The sequence below is a fragment of the Dendropsophus ebraccatus genome, chromosome 10 (genome assembly GCF_027789765.1).
Source record: "Dendropsophus ebraccatus isolate aDenEbr1 chromosome 10, aDenEbr1.pat, whole genome shotgun sequence".
Taxonomy (NCBI): domain Eukaryota; kingdom Metazoa; phylum Chordata; class Amphibia; order Anura; family Hylidae; genus Dendropsophus; species Dendropsophus ebraccatus.
The window spans coordinates 82,797,624-82,819,315 of record NC_091463.1 but is presented as its reverse complement, the minus strand read 5'-3'; the positions used below and the strand labels follow the sequence as shown (position 1 = coordinate 82,819,315).

At 44.6% G+C, this 21,692-nt stretch overlaps 1 protein-coding gene across 1 annotated transcript; it reads right to left on the bottom strand.

Annotated features, from left to right (window-relative positions):
* Positions 1–12,215: 12,215 nt before the first annotated feature.
* Positions 12,216–21,462, bottom strand: LOC138803064 (transcription initiation factor TFIID subunit 9-like). Its single transcript, XM_069986894.1, has 7 exons — positions 21,387–21,462; positions 20,671–20,752; positions 17,825–17,961; positions 16,769–16,903; positions 15,246–15,327; positions 13,828–13,941; positions 12,216–12,632 (listed from the first exon to the last, which is right to left on the bottom strand). Exons 1-7 carry the CDS (start codon positions 21,447–21,449, stop codon positions 12,466–12,468), a joined length of 780 nt encoding a protein of 259 aa, XP_069842995.1. The 5' UTR covers positions 21,450–21,462; the 3' UTR covers positions 12,216–12,465.
* Positions 21,463–21,692: the final 230 nt, after the last annotated feature.

Genomic DNA, 21,692 nt, shown 5'->3' with positions numbered 1-21,692 from the left:
AAAAGGTCCGTTTCGAGACCTGCGGTGCCACTATCCCTTTAACTGTTGGCATGAAATGACTTCTGCCGAGCTGTTCTCCCAGTTTCATTCCAGGCTATGGCATGAATCAGATTTTACAACCAATGCCCGATTAAAACTTTCCTTAACTTCAAGCGTATCGCAATTGAAAAGCCAATTTCAGGGGGAATACGAGAACATAAAACTTCCTGTTCCAGTTGGTTCTCCCCTAGTTGGATATATGACTTCTTTTACACCTAGATACAATTGGCTCCAATACAGTCGAACGTTACGACTCTCTTGCATCAAAATCCAGCCAATGTCTTGTTGTCATGTCCGCCTCTTCTGCTATATTTCCAGTGTTACCAGCCTTCCCCAATATGACAGGTTGTTAATACGTTCCGAGATTTACGCCTCCGTTCACCGGGATGCTCCAGTAGCACAATGCAGGAGCCTGAGGATAAACCCGTAAATTTCACTGGACGCCAGATTCCTTGGGAGGTATATATCATGCTGACTAAAATGAGATCACCTTGTAATAAAATCATCCCGTCCAGACTATCTTTGCCAAATTATGGGACATGATAATATCTGTTAGAGATACTGCAGTCCTGCATCCTCCCGATGAACGCTTCGTCCTGTGCTCCTCTTTTTTTTTCTTTATTAACTGAGCTCAGCTGAGCAAAAATCATTTTGGCAGACAACACCACTGCTGAAAAACTGCAGACCGTATTACCCTATGACACGGTAGATTAAACAAGGTTTGGAAAAGAGGAAAGTGATAGAAAAATGAAGACTTGCTAAAATAAAATGTAGAATTCTAAGGGCATGTGATTGCTATGGGGCCCATTGTGGAAGGGGGTCCATACTGTCACATTGTCTGCGGCCTTGCTGCACACAGATCTGTACAGGATGGATATCCTCCATTCATTGCAGAGTCCTCTCGTTCTCTGGATTCTTAGGGCTAGTCCAGGCAGTTGGACCACCAGTAACCAGCTTGTTATCCGCTTGACCAGGGATGGGCAATTTATTTTCCTATGGGGCCACATTACACATTTTCCACCTCAGGGCACCTCTACCAAATAATGTTCTACAAAATTCAAAAACTTCATTCAGTGACTCACAGGAGACATCTTTTTTCTCTCCATCCGGCCCAGGCCTCCATGACGATTTCTTCCAGCAACAATTCATCTCTTTAGAACCTTCCAAACACCTTAGGCTTCACATTTTTCCTTCAACTTTCTACCCTTTTTCCTATCTATAAGGTCCCATACAGTAGTAATCTCGCTGTTTGGTGTCTTGCGCAGTAAATTGAGTAGGTATGTGGGTTGCCCCGATAAGTAGGATCCCCCATATAGTAGTAATATCCCCTTCTAAGACCCTCCATATAGTAATAATGGCCTCTGCTGTGCCCCCATATAGTAATAATGTACCCTGCTGTGTACCCCACATAGTAATAATGCCACCTACTATGCACCCCCACACAGTAATAATGCCCCCTGCTATGCCCCCATAGTAGTAATGCCCCTACTCTGTCCCCATAGTAATAAGGCCCCTGCTATGCCCCATAGTAAGCACCTGATGTGCCCCATAGTAATAATGAACCTGCTGTGTCCCCCACCAACATAGTATTAATGCCCCCTGCTGTGCCCCCAAAGTAATAATGCCCCTGATGTGACCCTATAGTAATAATTCTCCCTGTTATATACCCCCGACTAGAGATGAGTGAACCATACGGATTTCTGGTTCGTATGAATCAGAAATCTCGGTGGCTGACTCCCGCTCTCTGTTCCCTCCGTGCATCGGGTGGATACATCGCAAGGAACGCCTAAAAAACTGGGATACAGCCAATGCCAATGGCTGTATCCCAGTTTTCCAGGCGTTCCTTACGATGTATCCACCTGCTGCACAGAGGGAACAGAGAGCGGGAGTCAGCCACCGAGATTTCTGATTCATACGAACCAGAAATCCAGCTGGTTCGATCATCTCTACCGACGACCACCACAGGAGGCCGACAGGTCCTGCTGCACTATTTTGTGCCATATGTGCAGCCCGCTCACCCTGCACTGAGTGCACCGAACATAACAGTGGCGGCACATCCCTACAAGCTGCACGGCTGCTGCAGCTTCTAGGGATGCTGAAAGGGGGACACGGGCTGGGCAGAGTAGTTCAGCGGTTCACATGTGGTCCCCAGGTGGTACGAGGCCTAGGTCTGCTCTTGACAATGGATAGGGAATGACAAGGCCAGAAGGGAATATGTCTTTATGTTTTTATATTATAATTTTTGTTTCTCATATTCAAAAAACTATCACTGTAAACCCATCATTATGAAAAGATAGGAAAAAAGAAATGCAAAACTGTGCTGTGAACCCGGTCTAAGGCTTGGTTCACACTTGTGTCGAGCTCTGTTTGGGTTCTGTTTATTTTGAAAGAACGAAAAACCCAGCGGACTTCAATAAACTCATTGAGATCTTTCAGGATCCATCAGCCTTTGTTGGTGTCCATTCTTGAACAGACCATCCGGCTCTCTTATGTGGTTCCAATCGGAACCTGCAATGGACATAAGTGAGAACCTAGCCTTAATTTCTCTATCCAGCATTGCCGTTTGGGCCTACATTATATATTCCTCCTTTGAGTTAATTATATACACTTCGAGAAGCCTGGATCACTTTTTCCATGATGCCCGTAAAGATAAGATGTCAGATACTTGATTGGTATCTATATTGATCGAAACTTTATATTCAACATCCTCGGATGATAAAGAGGAGTAAGACTCTGCTTTATTGATTCCTGAATAATAAAAAAAACTATTTGAGGACCATTTGGGTTTATGTTGAATGACAGGAAAATCTGAAAATGGGCTTTGACTCCGTCTACCTCTATTGCTCTTGCTATAATGAAGTGCAGCGGGCCAGAGGAGTGTGTGAATTAAGCTGTGATTGCATAAAGCCAATGGGTGAATTTATTATGTCATGCTTCACCACCACATTCTATTAAATGCTGCTTTCTTTCAGCCATTGTTCATATGTTAACTATAAAAACCACTACTACATTTCAGACAGGTGATATTTCATGATGAGCTGCAGAAATCCCTTAATACTGGACCCTGGCATTATAGATGTATTATTTTATCACTTTTTTTTTTCTTCTTCGAAATCTACCAATATAGTATTTAATCACTTATTTACTACTAATCATATGTTGAACAAAAAGTAGCTTCTAGGGCAGGAATCCTTCGGCCCTCCAGCTGATGCGAAACTATAATTCCCATCATGCCTGGACAGCCGAAGAAAAGCTTTGTAAAAACTTTACAAACTTACAAACTCAATCTATGTGTTTTTTTTTTTAAATAAGATATTGCCTATGGTCCAAAACATGTAGTCCCTCACTCACCAAAGATCCACCGGAGCCAACTAAGGGCCCTATTCCACCGGACGATTATCGTTTGCATAATCGTTAACGATTAACGATCTCAAACGACCGCTATTGCGAAAGACCTGAAAACGTTCACTCATTTCCATGAAACGATAATCGAATGATCGTAGTTGCGATCGTTTTTTCTTTGCTATTGCGTTCGTATCTATGATGTCTTATTTAATGCGAACAATTTGCGAACGTTTTGCGAACGAGCAACGATAAAAATAGGTCCAGGTCTTATAAAGCGATCAACGATTTCTCGTTCGGTCGTTAATCATTAACTGCATTTCAACCGAACGATTATCATTTAGATTCGAACGATTTAACAATAATCGTCCGGTGGAATAGGGCCCATAGAATGTTTAAGTTCTTTAACTTTTTACAGGCCTTATGTTTGGCTATGGACGTTAAGTCCCACCTGACAATTCCCCAATGCTCATTTTACTTGTGGTATAGAGAGTGCAATACAGACAAGCATCCGGTGAAGGACTTAATCTAGATCATCTGCCACCAAACCAAAGCTCCTTCAGCAGACGATGCCAGCTTCATCCTGTCAGAGACAATTACAGGGCCGGCTTATAGTCCCACTGTAACATGTAATTACATTTTCCTTTAGTTTCTCAGAAAAAGGCATTTGTTATTTTGCCTCCTTGTTACATTCCGCTCTTGCAGAACCAGCAGACTGTCTCAGAATGCAGATGACCACGGCGAGAACATTCTAATGTGAATCTATCACGAGCGGGAGACTTGTAATTATAGAACAGATGAACATGGTGAATGCTAAATACATTGGTGGCTGATCATTCAGTGTCATCATTTTTATGCGATTATTATGCCATTACGGCCAGAGAAAGTCATTGGAATACATGAATACTAGGCAAACCTAACAAGACATCTGTTCTGTGTAATGACCGAGAACGAGGATGAAGGTAGGCAATGGATAAGGCCCTTTTACATGGCCTGACGCAGAGCCACAAAGGAGCGTCGATCAGTGAGATCAGCGTTTGTTTGATGCGCCTTTACAAGGCTCGATCAATCATGCAGCCAGGCTATTATTTTTATCATTGGATCATTTGTATAGCTCTTTAACTTTATCATAGTCTGGGCCAGTCTGTGCAGAACAGAAAGACATCACTTCCTGCGTTTGGTCTTCTTTTTTTTGCTGTTACTAAAGACTAAATGGCCTTAGTGACGGACGCTCGACTGCAGCTTCCAGTAAGTGAGACACCTAGTGGCCATCTATAGAAAAAAATAAATGAAGAAGATTGCAAAGATGTAGTATATCCCTCTGATTTACTACTATTTATTGGTAATGACCGTGTCCATTATGGCTTAAACATATAAGGGTATAAGTTATTATGTCATTTATGTTAGTATAAGAGACCTGGACCAACTCATCTGAATACATAGATCTGATTGCTTATAGTCCAGATAACCAGACGTACAAGAGATAAGTGACTTGGTAATATCTGTCCAGTCCCTAGCTGTAACTCTTACCTACAGTGTATTATACCTGCAACTAAACTCCCCATACCACTTTACAGAGGCTCCTTGGCCCAATGACAGGGGTGGGCTGGCCCAGCCACCAGCATCAGGACCCGGCCCAGGACCCCTGCTCCAGGGAGGGCCCACTTGGCTGCCAGGTGATGTCACTCATGCACTCTCAGAATGGGGAGAAAAACCAGATGCTGAAGGACTTCATCGCTGTGCAGCTGGTGTATAGCTTTTTTTAAAAACTAAATTACACAGGTTGATGCCTTTATGAGGGTAGATAGTGTGTGGGGGGTGCTAACTAATGCCTAATGGGGATGCTATCTACTGGGGTGAGGCTAGGAGCTCTGGTTAACTAGCACATGGATTACCTTCAACAGGGGTTCCTAATTTGGGGGATACAGTCTACTGGGATGGGAAGGGGACCCCAACTACCAGGAGGATGACTACTGGGGTAAACTACTTACTGGGGTGGGATTAAATACAAGGAGGATGCCTGTCTACCAAAGGGACTACCAACTAGGAGAGGAGTAGCGTCATGGGGGATACTACCTACTGGAAGTCTACCTGCACAGAGGGGGTCTTACTACTATAGTGGGTACAGAGGGGCCCAACTACTACATGGAGACAGAGGTACCTAAGTACTATATTGGGGCTCAGAGGCGGCCTAAATACTATGTGAGGGTACAGGGGAACCATACTACTATATTAGGCCACAAAGAGCACTTATAATAAATAGAGGCACAGAGTGGGGTAAAATCACAGGGGAGGCCTAAATACTATATAGGGAGACAGAGGGGACATCAAATAGGCACTGTTACAGCGGTGAGAAATACAGATGGGAACTTTGTATAGTGGTAAGGATTGTGCTTAGGCCAAGAGCCTAAAATGTTTGGCAGAATCTGCAGAAACAAGGCATCCCCAGGAGGAGTCTTCATGTTGGGCCAAATGGAGAGAAAAAGGAAAAGCGAGCAACTCCAATCACAGTAATTACCCCCTTAGTCACACTGGATGTAACTGCACTGTTATCACTGTTATCACTGTTATCAAGGGGTTATCTAGGTTTAGCACAACATGGCCACTTTCCCCCACAAAAAAACAGCACAACACTGACTGTGCCAATTTTCGTTTTTGCGTTTTTGTTTTTTCCTCCTTGTGTTTAAAAGGCCAGAGCACTTGCATTTTTCCACCTAGAAACACACATGAGCCCTTATTGTTTGCGTCACTAATTGTACTTTGCAATGACAGGCTGAATTTTTGCATAAAGCACACTGCGAAACCAGCAAAAAATTCAATGTGTGGTGAAATTGAACAAAAAAACGCATTTCTTTTATTTGGGGGGAGGGGAAGGGTATTTGTTTTTACGCCATTCGCCCTGGGGAAAAACTGACTTGTTAAATATGTTCCTCAAGTTGTTACAAACGATATCTAACATGTATAACTTTTCTTGTATCTGATGGCCTGTAAAAAATTCTAACCATTGTTAACAAATATATGTTCCTTAAAATCGCTCCATTCCCAGGCTTATAACGCTTTTATCCTTTGGTCTATGGGGCTGTGTGAGATGTCATTTTTTGCGCCATGATGTGTTCTTTCTATCGGTACCTTGATTGCGCATATACGACTTTTTACTAATAACACTTTTTTTTTTTTTTTTACACTTATACTAGAAGCCCCCCTGTGGTTAGGGCTATTCCCCCTGGGGGACTTCTAGTATATACACTCTGATCTCTCATTGAGATCTATGCTGCATAGATATGCAGCATAGATCAATGAGATTGGCACTCTGCAGCTGCAGCCGAAAACAAACGAGTGCAAAGCCGGGATCAGCGCCATCTAGGCGGAGACCCCGGCCGGCACCAGACACGGAGATCGCTCCTCCTGGACAACGTCCCGGGGGGGGGGGGGCCACTAGACACCAGGGAACGGCTGCAGAAGGTAATCGGATGCAGCTGTCAACTTTGACAGCTGCATCCGATTACCTGATTAGTGGGAACGGCGATCGGACCATGCCCGCTAATAGCCGCGGTCCCGGGCTACACGCAGCACCCGGGATCGCAGCAGTTCAGAGCGGGGTCGCCGCGCCATGTACGGGTATGTCATGCGTCCTTAACCCTTTAAGGACATGGCCCATTTTCGTTTTTACGTTTTCGGTTTTTCCTCCTTGTGTTTAAAAGGTCATAGCACTTGCATTTTTCCACCTAGAAACCCGCATGAGCCCTTATTTTTTGCGTCTCTAATTGTACTTTGCAATTACAGGCTGAATTTTTGCATAAAGTACACTGCGAAACCAGAAAAAAATTCAAAGTGTGGTGAAATTGAAAAAAAAAACGCATTTCTTTTATTTGGGGGAAATGTGTTTTTACGCCATTCGCCCTGGGGTAAAACTGACTTGTTATGCATGTTCCTCAAGTCGTTACGATTAAAACGATATATAACATGTATAACTTATATTGTATCTGATGGCCTGTAAAAAATTCAAACCGTTGTTAACCAATATACGTTCCTTAAAATCGCTCCATTCCCAGGCTTATAGCGCTTTTATCCTTTGGTCTATGGGGCTGTGCGAGGTGTCATTTTTTGCGCCATGATTTGATCTTTCTATCGGTACCTTGATTGCCCATATACGTCTTTTTGATCGCTTTTTATTAAATTTTTTCTGGATTTGATGCGACCAAAAATGCGCAATTTTGCACTTTGGGATTTTTTTGCGCTGACGCCGTTTACCGTACGAGATCAGGAATGTGATTAATTAATAGTTCGGGCGATTACGCACGCGGCGATAGCAAACATGTTTATTTATTTATTTTTTTGTTTACTTTTATTTAAAACCTGGGAAAAGGGGGGTGATTCAGACTTTTATTAGGGGAGGGGGCTTTTTACTATTAACAACACTTTTTTTTTTTTTTTTACACATATACTAGAAGTCCCCCAGGGGGGCTTCTAGTATATACACTTGGATCTCTCATTGAGATCTCTGCAGCATAGATATGCTGCAGAGATCCATGAGATCGGCACTCGTTTGCTTTCGGCTGCTGCAGCCGGAAGTAAACGAGTGCCGAGCCGAGGACGGCGCCATCTTGGACGCGTCCCCGGCCGGCATCAGTAACGGAGATCGCTCCTCCGGGACAAGGTCCCGGAGGAGCGATCTCCCCCACTAGACACCAGGGAAACGTTGCCTCCGGTAATCGGAGGCAGCTGTCAACTTTGACAGCTGCCTCCGATTAGCTAATTAGCGGGCACGGCGATCAGACCGTGCCCGCTAATAGCGGCGGTCCCGGGCTACACGCGGCACCCGGGATCGCGGCACTTCAAAGCGGGGCCGCCGCGCGGCCCCGCTTTGAAGTGCAAGTGAGGACATAGGACGTACCGGTACGTCCTATGTCCTTAAGAGGTTAAGAGGTTAAAGTGTCACTGTCGTATTTTTTTTTTCTTTAGAAATCAATAGTACGGGCGATTTTAAGAAATTTTGTAATTGGGTTTATTAGGCAAATATCATGCCATTATCTGCATTCAAAAAGACTTTCCCCAGCTCTCCCCCCTCCTCTCTCATTCACTGCTCATGATCACAAAATCTCGACTCTTTTATATAAGTTTAACCCTGTGTAACCTATGGAGAGGGGAGGGGGGAGGAGGGAGATGAATCGGCACTAGAGAGCAGAGGACAAAGGATTACACAGTGGGATCTGTGTGAAAGCCGCTATTCAGAGGTCAGAGAGGTCAGTGCTGACTTCAGAGGAGATAGCCTGGTGATGTAGCTGTAAATTAACGGTTTGTTATCCTGTTTTGGTGTCTCATCTCCCTCCACCCCTCCCATCTCCATAAGAGAACCATGAAGACAGGGGGAGAGTTTTAAACTGCTTTTTCACGATAAAAATGCATTTTTTTTTTCGGCTAATAAACTCAATTACAAAGTTTTTTAAAATCACCTGTACTATTAATTTCTGCAAAAAAAAATAAAAAATTAAATGACAGGGACACTTTAAGTGGAATTGAGCTTCAATACCACACAAAACCTGAGGGCAGGGGTGGTGCTGTTTCTGGAAGAAGGCAGACTTGTTTTCCTAATCCTGAATAACCCCTTTAATTTTTTTAATGGTTATATATGTGAAATGTAGAAAGCACATTGCTCTCAATCCTTATTCACTATGAGTATTGTAGCAGAATATACAGTATCTTTTAATATTCAGAAAGCATTGTCGTCTACTGCGGTTCCCTATGGTTAATATAATTAGTTGGGGGCCCACTCACACTCACTCGCCCCCACTAGGCTGAACCCCTAGCTATGCCTCTGCCATCACATCAATATTCATGACAGCGGAAAGAGCTGGGGCCATAAGGATTCTAGTTTTTTTTTTTCAAGAATCCAACTTGAAATGTAGTAAAGGGGAATAAAGAAAGTGAATATTACTGAGGGCATCAGGATAAGGCAGGGACATTATATCAATCTGACAATGTATTCATCCGCTATGATCAGAAACACGGACACAAGTCTCCTCTCCATGTAACCCAATAGTTATCTGCTGGTCATATCCATGGAATAATACTGCCACCTAGTGTTAGAATATGAGATACCATGATAAGAAATGAGGAATATATTAACAGTTATAATGACTAGTGACCATTATACTTTATAGGGAATGAGAGATTTACATATCTGACAATGATCCCAATAATCTGGTTATGTGATACCGTAAGGTTTATGAGAACCGCTCTTAGATTGTTGCATCAAGTACATGTCACTTACAGCCTCTTATGCTGCGTTTACACGGAACGATTATCGTGCGAATGTGCACGATAACGATCAAATTCGAACAATAATGGTACGTGTAAACGCAGCGAACGATCAAGCGACGAGCGAGAAAGCGTTCATTTTGATCTTACGTGTTCTAAAATCGTCGTTCGCAAAAAATTTGTTCACCGATTTTACCTATGTGCGAGATAGGCTTAAGCGATCGCAAAACGATTTTTCCGTACGATATATCGTTACGTCTAAACGCTGATTGTTCTAAAAAAAAACATCGTTCTTTCGATATCGTTAATCGTACGATCGGGCGAATTATCGCTCCGTGTAAACGCAGCATTACTCCAGGTTATCTGCAGGTTGTCAGGGATCAATGATCTACAACAGGGATGGTGAACCCTCGGCCCTTCAGCTGTTGCAAAACTACAATTCCCATCATGCCTGGACAGCGAAGCTTTGGCTGTTTAGGCATGATGGGAATTGTAATTTTACAACAGCTGGGGGGCCGAGGGTTTCCCATCCCTGATCTACAACATGGAAGTAGTGACACCGTCTCAGAGCTGCTACATGACAATACTGCTGTCCTCTACCCATCCCGAGGAATCACTTGCCTCTCCTGGGCTCTGGTATATTAGGGCACTTTAAAAAATTTTGATTGGTCCAATCGCAAGAAGGAGCAGGGAGGGGCAGGTGGCTAAGCACCTCACTCCCTGCTCTTTGTGAGTGCGAGACAAGATGGTCCCATATACCTAAATGGGCATTGTCTCAAAAGAAAAAAAAAAAATTTTTTATAACACTCAGACCACGACCCATAATAACTTTTGACATGTATCTGTAACATGCCAAAAGTTTCTTTCCATGACAGGTACTCTTTACATTTGGAGTACCTCTAATTTAGAGCTAGGAAGAAAAAACATTTAAAGCGAAACAATCAGCAGGTTAGACAAATGTAACCTGAGGATGACGTCTCTTACCTTCATCCTCGGCGTTGTTCCCGTGCAGTTAGTAGTTAGCTCCTTATGATAATCAGGTGGTTTGGAGCACTGAGGCGTTGATTTATGAGAGGCGGGCCCGCAGGGGGAGGATCAGTGATCGGTAGCCCCGCCCCCAGTGCTTCAAACCACCCAACTAAGTGCACGGGAACAGTGCCGAGGATGAAGGTAAGAGACATAACTCCGTGCACAGAAGGGTTAGGGTGCCTTTACATAGAGACAGATTTTTGAAGCCAAAGCCAGGAATGGATTTAAAAAGAGGCGAAATCTCAGTCTTTCCTTTATGACTTGTTCTCTGTTTATAGTCTGTTCCTGGCTTTGGCTTTAAAAATCTGTCAAATAAATCTCTGTGTAAAGGCACCCTTGGAAAAAAAAAAGACTGATACACTAGCATGGAATTTACTTAGACGTGCGCCAGTCCTAAAGCCCCTATTACACGGGGGGTGACATTTACAATGTCGCTAGATCATCCGGGCAGCCCATAGAGGATAGCGTCGGTCTGCTGCCGCCGCTCCTATTCCACAGAGCTACGGCAGCAGATCTCTGCTATCACTGTCGTTTGTCTTTCAAACAGCAGCAACGATCAACCGACATCGTTTATATTGACTGATCGTTGCCTTCTATTACACAAGATTATTATCGGCCGATAATTACGTGTAATAGGGCCTTAAAGCGAATGTACCATCAGGTACATTCGCTTTAACCTGACCCACGGATAGATCGTCGCCGACAAGCCAGTGCCGCGGTCCATTTTTTTGAACCGTGGCCTGGTTCCAGTGTATGCCGCCGTTCTATCCAAGGGTACCAGGCCGGGGCTGAGGCACTGGAGGCGGGCCAGGCCGCTCCCAGTGCTTCAGCCCCGGCCCAGTACCCATGGATAGAACAGCGCCGTACACGGGAACCAGGCCACGGTTCAAAAAAATGGACCGCGGCACTGGCTTCCCTGCGCCGGAGCTGTTCTATCCGTGGGTCAGGTTAAAGCAAACGTACCTGATAGTACATTTGCTTTAAAGAGACCTGTCACCCCCCGTGCCGGGGTGACAGGCTCCCGACCCCGTTAGATCCCCCTATACTCACGTGATCCCGCTTCCTGATCCGGTCGGGTCACGAAGATATGAGCGCCCGAAGCCCGGCACACGCTGACAGGAGAGTCTGATGCCCATAGAGAATGACGGAGCATCGGACTCCCCATTCATTCTCTATGGGCATCTGACTCTGCTGTCAGCGCGCGCGCCGGGCTTCGGGCGCTGAAATCTCCGTGACCCGACCGGCTTAGAAAACGGGACCCGGCGGGATCACGTGAGTATAGGGGGATCTAACAGGGGGTCGGGAGCCTTTCACCCCGGCACGGGGGGTGATAGGTGTCCTTTAAGGAAACTCACTAGTGTACAATGGTGCCCAATTTATCAGGTGTACAACACTATAAATCCAGCACATCCAATGTTGACTGTGTAGGCATCAAATCTACATCAGCTCCGAGTCAGAACAGGTTTCAGCTCACACCTACTTGAAGGCCTAGATTCTAATAAATTTTCCATATTGAGAAAACTTTGAGAATGATACCACTTGTCCCATATTATACTCTTTAATATCTCGGATCTCTGTTATCACCAGAAACACTTGTCCATATTCATATATTACTTACAGCAAATTAAAAAAGAAATTGTGAAGGTTTAGATGAGGTTTATCTTAATCCGTGTTTCAGTCTTTATATATATTTAAAAAAAAAAAAAAAAAAAAAGGGCCATGATTTGTCACAAAAAGTTAAAAAAAGTTCTTCCACCTTTCACTGCACACTGTACAGATTGTTCACAAATACAATGTTCATATGGCATCATAGTCCTCGTCATCTTCGTGCTTCCGTTTTAAGGCGTTGGATTCAATGCCTGCGTTCTGGGAGGACACCATGTTAGTCGTAATGAGAATGTTTTTAGAGCCGATCAGCGATGGGTTGATCAGGACGTTCTGCACCGTGGGAGTTGTAGGTGTTGCTGGAAGATAGAAAAGAAAAAAAGTTATACTTTGATAGAAAACAGCCAAATGGCTATAAGGTGATCCTAATATATCCAATGTAAGGACTGAGGATTTTAAGAAGCTGTAGATAATAAAGGGGCCGCCAACGCACTAAATACTAAATATTGCATTACTCTGCTCACACAAGCAACATTTTAGATTTTGAAAGGTTTACAAATGATTCTCTTGCTGTAACAGACTTGTTATGGCGCCCCCTGGTGTTCAGCTAATTTATAGAACATACACTGTAAAAGCAACATGTTACAGCGCACCAGGCTCACTCCTGAGAACTCATACCATCAGGAAATACAGCTGGGTGAAGCACATTACATCGCGCTTCCCTCCCAGTCAGTCCCTCGGACATGTCAAAAGCTTTTTTTTCGCTTTTATGTCATCGCACATTTACCAAGTGCAAAGGGTCTTACAGACTTTGTGAGTTTATAAAAGTACATTAAATGTCCATAATGTGAAAAGCCATACAACAAGACACACGTTCCAATTGTTTTGGTAATTTCTGCCCCTTAAAGTGTCACTGTAGTTTTGTTTTTTTTGTAGAAATCACTAGTACAGGTGATTTTAAGAAACTTTGTAATTGGGTTTATCAGGCAAATCTGCCATTATCTGCATTTAAAAAGACTTTTCCCAGGTCCCCTCCCTCCTCTCTCTCAGTCACTGCTCATTATCAGGAAATCTCGACTCTTACATCAGTCGGGCCCTGTATGTTCTATGGAGAGGGAAGGGGGAGATTAGTCGGCAGCAGGGAACACAGGATTACACAGCGGGAACTGTGTGAAAGCCAGTATTCAGAGGTCAGAAAGGTCAGTACTGCCTTTAGAGGAGATAGCCCGGTGATGTAGCTGTAAATTAACTCTTTGTTGTCCTGTTTTGGTGCCTCATCTCCCTCCACCCCTCCCCTCTCCATAGAGAATCATGAAGACAGGGGGGAGAGCTTCAAACTGCTTTGTCGCGATAAAAATGCATTTTTCGGCTAATAAACCCAATTACAAAGTTTCTTAAAATCGCCTGTACTACTGATTTCTGCAAAAAAAAAATTTAAACGACTTTAACAATTCTAGTATTAATACACAGCCTGACATGATGCTTCTTAAAGCCTAGCACGATGCAATCCATGTTACTATGATGATATATTGGAGTTACAGAATGTATACTAACCTGTTTTAACTGTAGTCTGTGAAGTCGGGATCTGGACTGTGAATCTTTGGCCAGTAAGAGCCACGGGGGTGCCGCCAACTTTAGAGACGGACACTGTCTGAGCTGCAGGGGTGCCTGAGGTGACAACAACCAAGTAACTCAGAATAATAATAAAAGATTGCCATGAAATGAGATAATAGATTAGAGTGCAAAGCTCGGAAACATTTAGCGGCATCATAGAGAATGAGGTAAGCACTCCATTCCTTGCGGAGTAAGGCTACGTTCACACAACGTTTTGCAACAACGGCCATGATTAATACTTAACTAACATAGTACTGGAGCTAGAGGGAATCCTGGCCGGAGTGTATACACATAGTATAAACTCAGCCCAGATATACTCAGCCCAGAGTCGCTAGCGGTCGCACAAAGAACTGACAGGTCAGTTTTCTGCGGCCGCAGAGTCATGTCAGTGCACACAATGGAGCGCACGGCTCCAGCCACATGCTCCATTGTGTTCAGCGGTGAATTTGGATTGTGCCGGCATCCCAATTCATCGCAAATAAAAAACATCCGGCCGGTACTGCGGTACCGGCTGGAATGATCTTCTCAAACACTGGCCGTTCTGTGACCCGTCCAGGTCACAGAACGGCCGGTGTTTTACAAAGTGTAAACATGGCCTAAGACTGCATATCTGTCCTTGGGATCAGTGCTGATCCCATCGGTCAGACCCCCAGTGAACAGCCTTATCTTATGAATATGGGATAACAAGCTGAGATGGCAATACCACCTTTAAAGTGGTAGTTCACCAAAAAAAAAAAAAAAGTTTTCTTTCAGATCAACTGGTGCCAGAAAGTGCCAGAGAGTAGTAATTTACTTCTATTAAAAAAATCTCACATCTCCCTGTATGTATTAGATGCTGTATGTCCTGCAGGAAGTAGTGTATTCTTTCCAGTCTGACATATTGCTCTCAGCTGCCACCTCTGTCCATGTCAGGAACTGTCCAGAGCAGCAGCAAATCCCCATAGAAAACTTCTCCTACTCTCCAGACTGGAAGGAATACACCACTCCCTGTAGGACATACAGCAGCTGATAAGTACTGGAAGACTTGAAATTTTTTTATTGGAAGTAAATTGCAAATCTCTGGCACTTTCTGGCGCAAGTTGATTTAAAGGATTTTTTTTTTTTTCTAAACTACCCCTTTAATAGAACAGCATTTGAGCATGCATGCTGCTGCTTCATTCACTTGAGACACAAAGGACACACTGGAAGCCCACAATCAGCTAGTTATTCCCTAGTTTGTGGGTAGGGGATAACTCCAAAACCATGGACCTACACACAGACTACACCACACTACAATACGAACTATAATGTCGCAGATTTGTTTTGTTTCACCCCTTAAAATCAATCTTAAAAGGGCAGCGGCCAGCTGTAATACTCACCTATCGTAGGTGTACTGGGTCTGCTTGACACGGCTCCCACACTCAATCTTGGGACAGTTATTCTGCTCGCCGATGATGGGATCTGTTACAGAGAAAAGCAATATAAACATAAAACCTACACAACAATACACCAACCATCTACAGTCTTCTACAAGTTCTTCTGGGTGGAAATAACTACAAGTTTACTGCCGTATGAAGACGGACCTTGCAGACATACTTTTCTGGGAAGATAGTAGAAGTGGCTAACTTGTCCTTAAAGTGTCACTGTCGTATTTAATTTATTTATTTATTTTGCAGAAATCAATAGTACAGACGATTTTAAGAAACTTTGTTATTGGTTTATTAGGTAAATATGCCATTATCTGCATTCAAAAAGCCTTTCCCCAGGTCCCCCCCCCCCCCCCCCCCCCCCCGCTGCCTCATCTCTCTCATTCACTGCTCATTATCAGGAAATCTCGAGTCCTTTACATCAGTCGAGCCCAGTGTAACCTATTGAGAGGGGAGGGGGGAGGAGAGAACAGAGGGCAGAGAGCAGAGACCAAAGGATTACACAGTGGGAACTGTGTGAAAGCCGGTATTCAGAGGTCAGAGAGGTCAGTGCTGACTTCAAAGGAGATAGCCCAGTGATGTACCTATAAAATAACTCTTTGTTGTCCTGTTTTGGTGCCTCATCTCCCTCCAACCCTCCCCTCTCCATAAGAGAACCATGAAGAGAGGGGGGAGAGCTTCAAACTGCTTTTTCATGATTTAAATGCATTTCGGCTAATAAACCCAATTACAAAGTTTCTTAAAATCGCCTGTACTATTGATTTCTGCAAAAAAAAATGTAAACGACAGAAACACTTTAAATACAGCAACTTACTAATCCAGACTTCAGTGTAAAGCATGAGGGATGGATAGAGCCGTCTCTATATTGGTCTACCGCAGGGGCACTTATTCTCATACACGTATAGTTATTCTCCTAACCATTCTTCAGTGCGAGATGCAGGTTCCCGCTGGGCAGCACAGTTGCCAAAGCAATTATATGAGACCCAATGAGTGTTGTGCATAGACCCATTTCTAACTAACATGACTTCTATATGCAAAGCATCGTACCGTGGCACAAAACGTATGGACCTGGGTTTTTTTTTTTTTTTTTTTTTTAAGTCTGGCGTGAGGAAGGAACTCAAGCTCAGAGTTAAAGGGAACCAGTTATCACGACCATACTGATTGAGGTCGCAGCGGCAGCTGTTTCATCATACACATCACTCTGTGTCCTGTCTATGGCTCAGACAGGTGAGATCCTCAATAGTGTGGAGTAGACGTCTTCAGGAAGTCCGCTCAACACTAATCCTCACCCCTGCCCTAATACCAGGACACTATTTCTTACAAGTGAGGAACTTAAATTAATTGTAGAATAAGTATAAGAAGAACAACTTCTTCCAAATGCAATACAATTTCTAATATACAAGATAGGTTCCCAGAAGGAATCCCTGTGCTGTTAATGTTCAGATCTCGGCAGATGACCGTTCCCATACACATACCTTCTTCTGTATATTTTTCAGTCTGTAGTTTGGAGCAGTCAGGCAGTATCTATCTGGCGGCAGCCTGGGTCCAGCATATGGTTTTATTAATGGTAAAGGTGTCTGGTTCTTTTGTCTTGAGATTTCTAGTAAAAACTGAGGAAGGAAAAACAGAATTTCAAATTCAGCTTTAGGCAGAATTCCACATTAATTTTAACCGTAAAACAAAAATACTTTGCGTTACTCTTTTTTTGGACGATGGCAAATATAACCTGTATCTCTCTAATGCGAAGGTGTCAAACCTTGGCTCTCCAGCTGATGCAAAACTACAATTCCCGTCATGCCTGGACAGCTAAACCCTAAGCTTTGGCCGCTCAGGCATGATGGGAATCGTAGTTTTGCAGTGGCTGAAGGGTCGAGGTTTGAACCCTGTGTTCTAATGATAATAGACGGTCGACTGCTCCTGCACCAACAGCTCCAGGGATCCCCGCCGGTCAGTATACTACACTAATGTGATGACAAATCATACTCAACTTGTGACTACAACAATCACTGCATGCAATAGTGACAAGCTGGTTACGTTCATAGTCGTGCGTCACATCAACACAGACTGGATGCTGTCCATAAGTCACAAAATAAACAACAGCAGGGAATGTGTAAGGTAAGAAACTTGTTATATTAAGCAAGTATGGCTGTCCAGGCATGATGGGAATTATAGTTTGCAACAGGGGGAGGGCTGAAGGTTCCCCATCCCTTTACTAAGCATAACCACTAATATACTGAAATAAAAAGCTGCACTCCTTACGATGGCTATACAACTTCAATAACAGTCAAACGTGCCTGTGTTCTGTGTAGGAGCGGTAAGCCACAACCAGACATCTCTACTGGTGGCTTATCGTTCTGAGAACAAAGGGTTCAGGCAGTGAAATTCCATTACACTTGACCCCCAACCTCCACAGAAATCAGCGTCAGTGATAACACGAGTGTAGACTGTAAATGATAGAACACAATAAAGGTAGACTACCGATTCATCCTGGATGCTCAGCTACACAGAGAGATATAAAATCGGCTACTCACGTCTCTTGGAGGAGGAGAGGTGAATGACTGGTCTGTCCTACACTGGATTGCTAGTCTGACATCATCGGCGTCAATATTATTTTTCTTGGCGTGACTGGAGTAAATCTTGGCATCCTCCAGAATTGTGGTCACATATCCTGAATAATATAAGCAAATATTGTGTTACAAGAGGACACATCCAAATATCACATCAAGGGGAGAATGCTGTACCCCAGAAACCCTAGTACAGGCAGACGTGCTACCGCATACACTTAAGTGATGTGTGTACACAAAGACAGTGGGGTCAGGAACAAATCTCATGTCCAAAAAATACTTTGCCTATAGTCTTACAGAAACGAGAAGCTGCCAGAAACATATGGCACCTGCTCAGACAATGTGTATGGAATGGTTCTTAATGGGGTATTCCAACCTCAACTTAAGTTGATCAGTGGGAGTCCAACCACTGGGGCCCCCCACCAATCCTGAGAACAGGATCACACTTGTCTCCACCACTGCCTTCACTCCATTCATCCCCTATGAGACCACTGAGCATTTGCTTTCATCACTCAAACGTTCTGTGGCCCATAGACAATGAAAGAAGAGCAGTCCACGGTAAGACGTTATAAAACAATGGAGAGGTCGCCCATGACTTCCCATGTGGTAATTTGCGATTTGTTCACAACTAGAGATGAGCGAACCTGGAGCATGCTCGAGTCGATCCGAACCCGAACTTTCGGCATTTGATTAGCGGTGGCTGCTGAAGTTGGATAAAGCCCTAAGGCTATGTGGAAATCATGGATATAGTCATTGGCTGTATCCATGTTTTCCAGACAACCTTAGAGCTTTATCCAAGTTCAGCAGCCCCCGCTATCTAAATGCCGATTGTTCGGGTTCGGATAAACTCAAACCCGAAGCCTGATATCAATGTTATATAGATTTGTAATTTACTTCTATTAAAAAATCTAAACTATTCCCATACTTATTAGCTGCTGTGTGTCATGCAGGAAATGTTTTATTTTCAGTCTGACACAGTGCTCTCTGCTGACATCTCTGGCCGAGACAGGAACTCTGTCTGGGTTTTCTATAAATCCCCATAGAAAACCTCTCCTGCTCTGGACAGTTCCTGTTTTGGCCAGAGATGTCAGCAGTGAGCACTGTGTCAGACTGAAAATAAAACACCACTTCCTGCAGGACATAAAGCAGGGTAGTGTCTAAATCCCATACCACAAAGGGACCTCACTGGGTGCGCGCACACAGCTCCCAGGCAAGCCCCGCCCCGGCCGGATTTCATTGGCTGCTCCACTCAGGGCTTCCTATCAGTTAAAATCAGACCCTGCCGGACCCCAACCCTAATCCGAGCGTTTAGTATTAGGGTTAGGGTTGAGGGTCGGATTAGGGTTACGTCCCACTGATTCTCATGTCTAACCCTCCCCACAGCCCCAACCCTAACCGTCCTGATTAGCACCAACCCCGAGGGTTAGGGTTGTTGTGTGGGAAGGGGATCGTTAGATGATTTTAGTAACCCTAATCTGACCCCTAACCCTAATACTAAACGCTCGGATTAGGGTCGGGGGTCCGGCAGGGTCTGATTTTAACTGATAAGAAGCCCGGAGTGGAGCAGCCAATGAATTCCGGCCGGGGCGGGGCTTGCCTGGGAGCTGTGTGCGCGCACCCAGTGAAGTCCCTTTGCGGTATGGGATTTAGTCACTACCCATAAAGCAGCTGATAAGTATGGGAAGACTTGAGATTTTTAAATAGAAGTAAATTACAATTCTATATAACTTTCTGAAAGCAGTTGATGTGAAAGAAAAAGATTTTAAAACCCCTTTAAAACGTCCCTGTCATTAGAACAAACTTCTGACATGTTATAGCCACATGTCAGAGGGTTGTATTGGTGGATGTCTGGGTGTTAGGACCTCTGCCGATCTGTCCCTTTACCTTTGCTCTCACTGCTAATGCAGCACTGGACAGAATTATAATGGAGACTGTAGAACTGCTGGCAATCACGTCTACCAAAACTTACATGGCCTCCATTATAATTCTATCAATTGCAACATTAGCAATGAGAGCGGAGTATGCTAAGCGCTTCTGATCCTTTGTTCTAGTGATCGGTGGCAGTCCTAGCACACAGACATCCACCAACACAAACCTCTGACATGTGGATAGAACATGTCAGAAGTTTGTTCTAATGACAGGTACACTAAGGGTAAACTCACACGGGCGGATCCGCCAGGAGTCTCACGCACAAAATCCGCAATACACGTATTATTCTTACTATTATTATTAATATGTGTATTGCAGATTAGCTGCGGATTTTGTGCGTGAGACTCCCGGCAGATCTGCCCGCGTGAATTTATCCTTAAAGGGACTTTACTTGACGTATTGGGCCAAGATGTATGCAAAAAGGTCACTTCTTTCATATATATTGGCCTCATAGGCGCATACGTTAAAGAGGTACTTCGGGCTGGGGTTATTTTTATTGTACGGCCAGGGAAGGGTTGGATATAAAGGTCACCGGTCACATACCTCCCCAGTTCCAGCGCCGGGTCCCGGATCGCACCGCCCCGTTCTCCTGTGCGGCTGCCGCTTCCTGGTTTGAGCTGTGATTAGAGACGTGACGTCTGAAGCCACAGATCAGCCATTCAGCGGTCGTAGCGGAGTCCCGCCTCAGCCGCTGAATGGCTGAGCTGCCTTGAGACGTCACGTCTTTAATCACAGCTCAGACCAGGAAGCGGCAGTGGGACGGGAGAACGAGGCGGCTGGAACTGGAGAGGTAAGTGACCGGCGGCCATACACTGAAAATAACCCCACCTTGGAGTACCCCTTTAAGCAGATAAGACAGAGCACAACTACTAAGATTTACTTACTGTATGTGAACTCCAGCATCTGGTTAATAACCCGAGGTTCGTACTCTGTGATGCCCATATCCTTTAGAATCTGCGCCATCACCTGTAAGGAGAAGATGGAGTAAATATGACATATTATTAGGTGACGTCCCTATTGTCCTCATTCACACTGTTCTGGTTTGGTGACCCGTTCTCCTCTTACACGATGCTAGAAACATGTTGTATCCATGTAATACATACACAAATAGTCCAGGTCCGCGGGCTCTCAGTGCATGCTGGGAAGGTTACATCTACACAGTCACAGGCTGGAGCCCACGGCTTTGCATGGACGGACAGGCGTCGCCCACTAGTGTCGCTCTGGTCCTGAGTGGACACAGTGTTTTGTGGGACTCCAAAGTGTCTACAATACTGATGAATAACACAATATTCTCATAAATGGACTGAACAGGGGTCACCTGATGGCTATACGCTGTCTATTGAACTTAATGGAGCCGCCCCTGCAGTATAACATGTAAAGACGTGAAAGTAACCTGATGAGCACAGCTATCCAGGCATGCTGGGAGTTGTAGTTCTGCACCACATAGGTGAACAGTGCTGATACTGAACCAGACTGCCCATCACCTGGGAGAAATAATCATCATATGGACAAGCCCTCTAAGCAGTGACTACTAGGGAAAGAGGTGGAGTTAACTCCAGTGCTCCCAGGATGCATAACACCCCCTCCCCAGCCCCTGCACCTGAGCATCCTTGGGCGCACTCTTCGGAGACGCCATCTTCGCCTGCTCCATAGCGTCTATCATTGAGACTGAGCGACTTCCGGCACAGACGAGAAGGAAACACAAGAGTGAGGCGGCACAGAGCGACTTCCGTCAGGAGATGGGCGCCATCTTTGTACAGGAAGGCTGACGATTCCCTGTACAGAGCGCCACCTGCTGGTCAGCAAAGCTTAGTGGAGTTGCCGGTCACGTGATCGCTTGGCGCCCGTCCACCTCTCGTCAGAGCTTTGGTGCCGGGAGTTGTCACGGCCGGAGCTCCTATACATG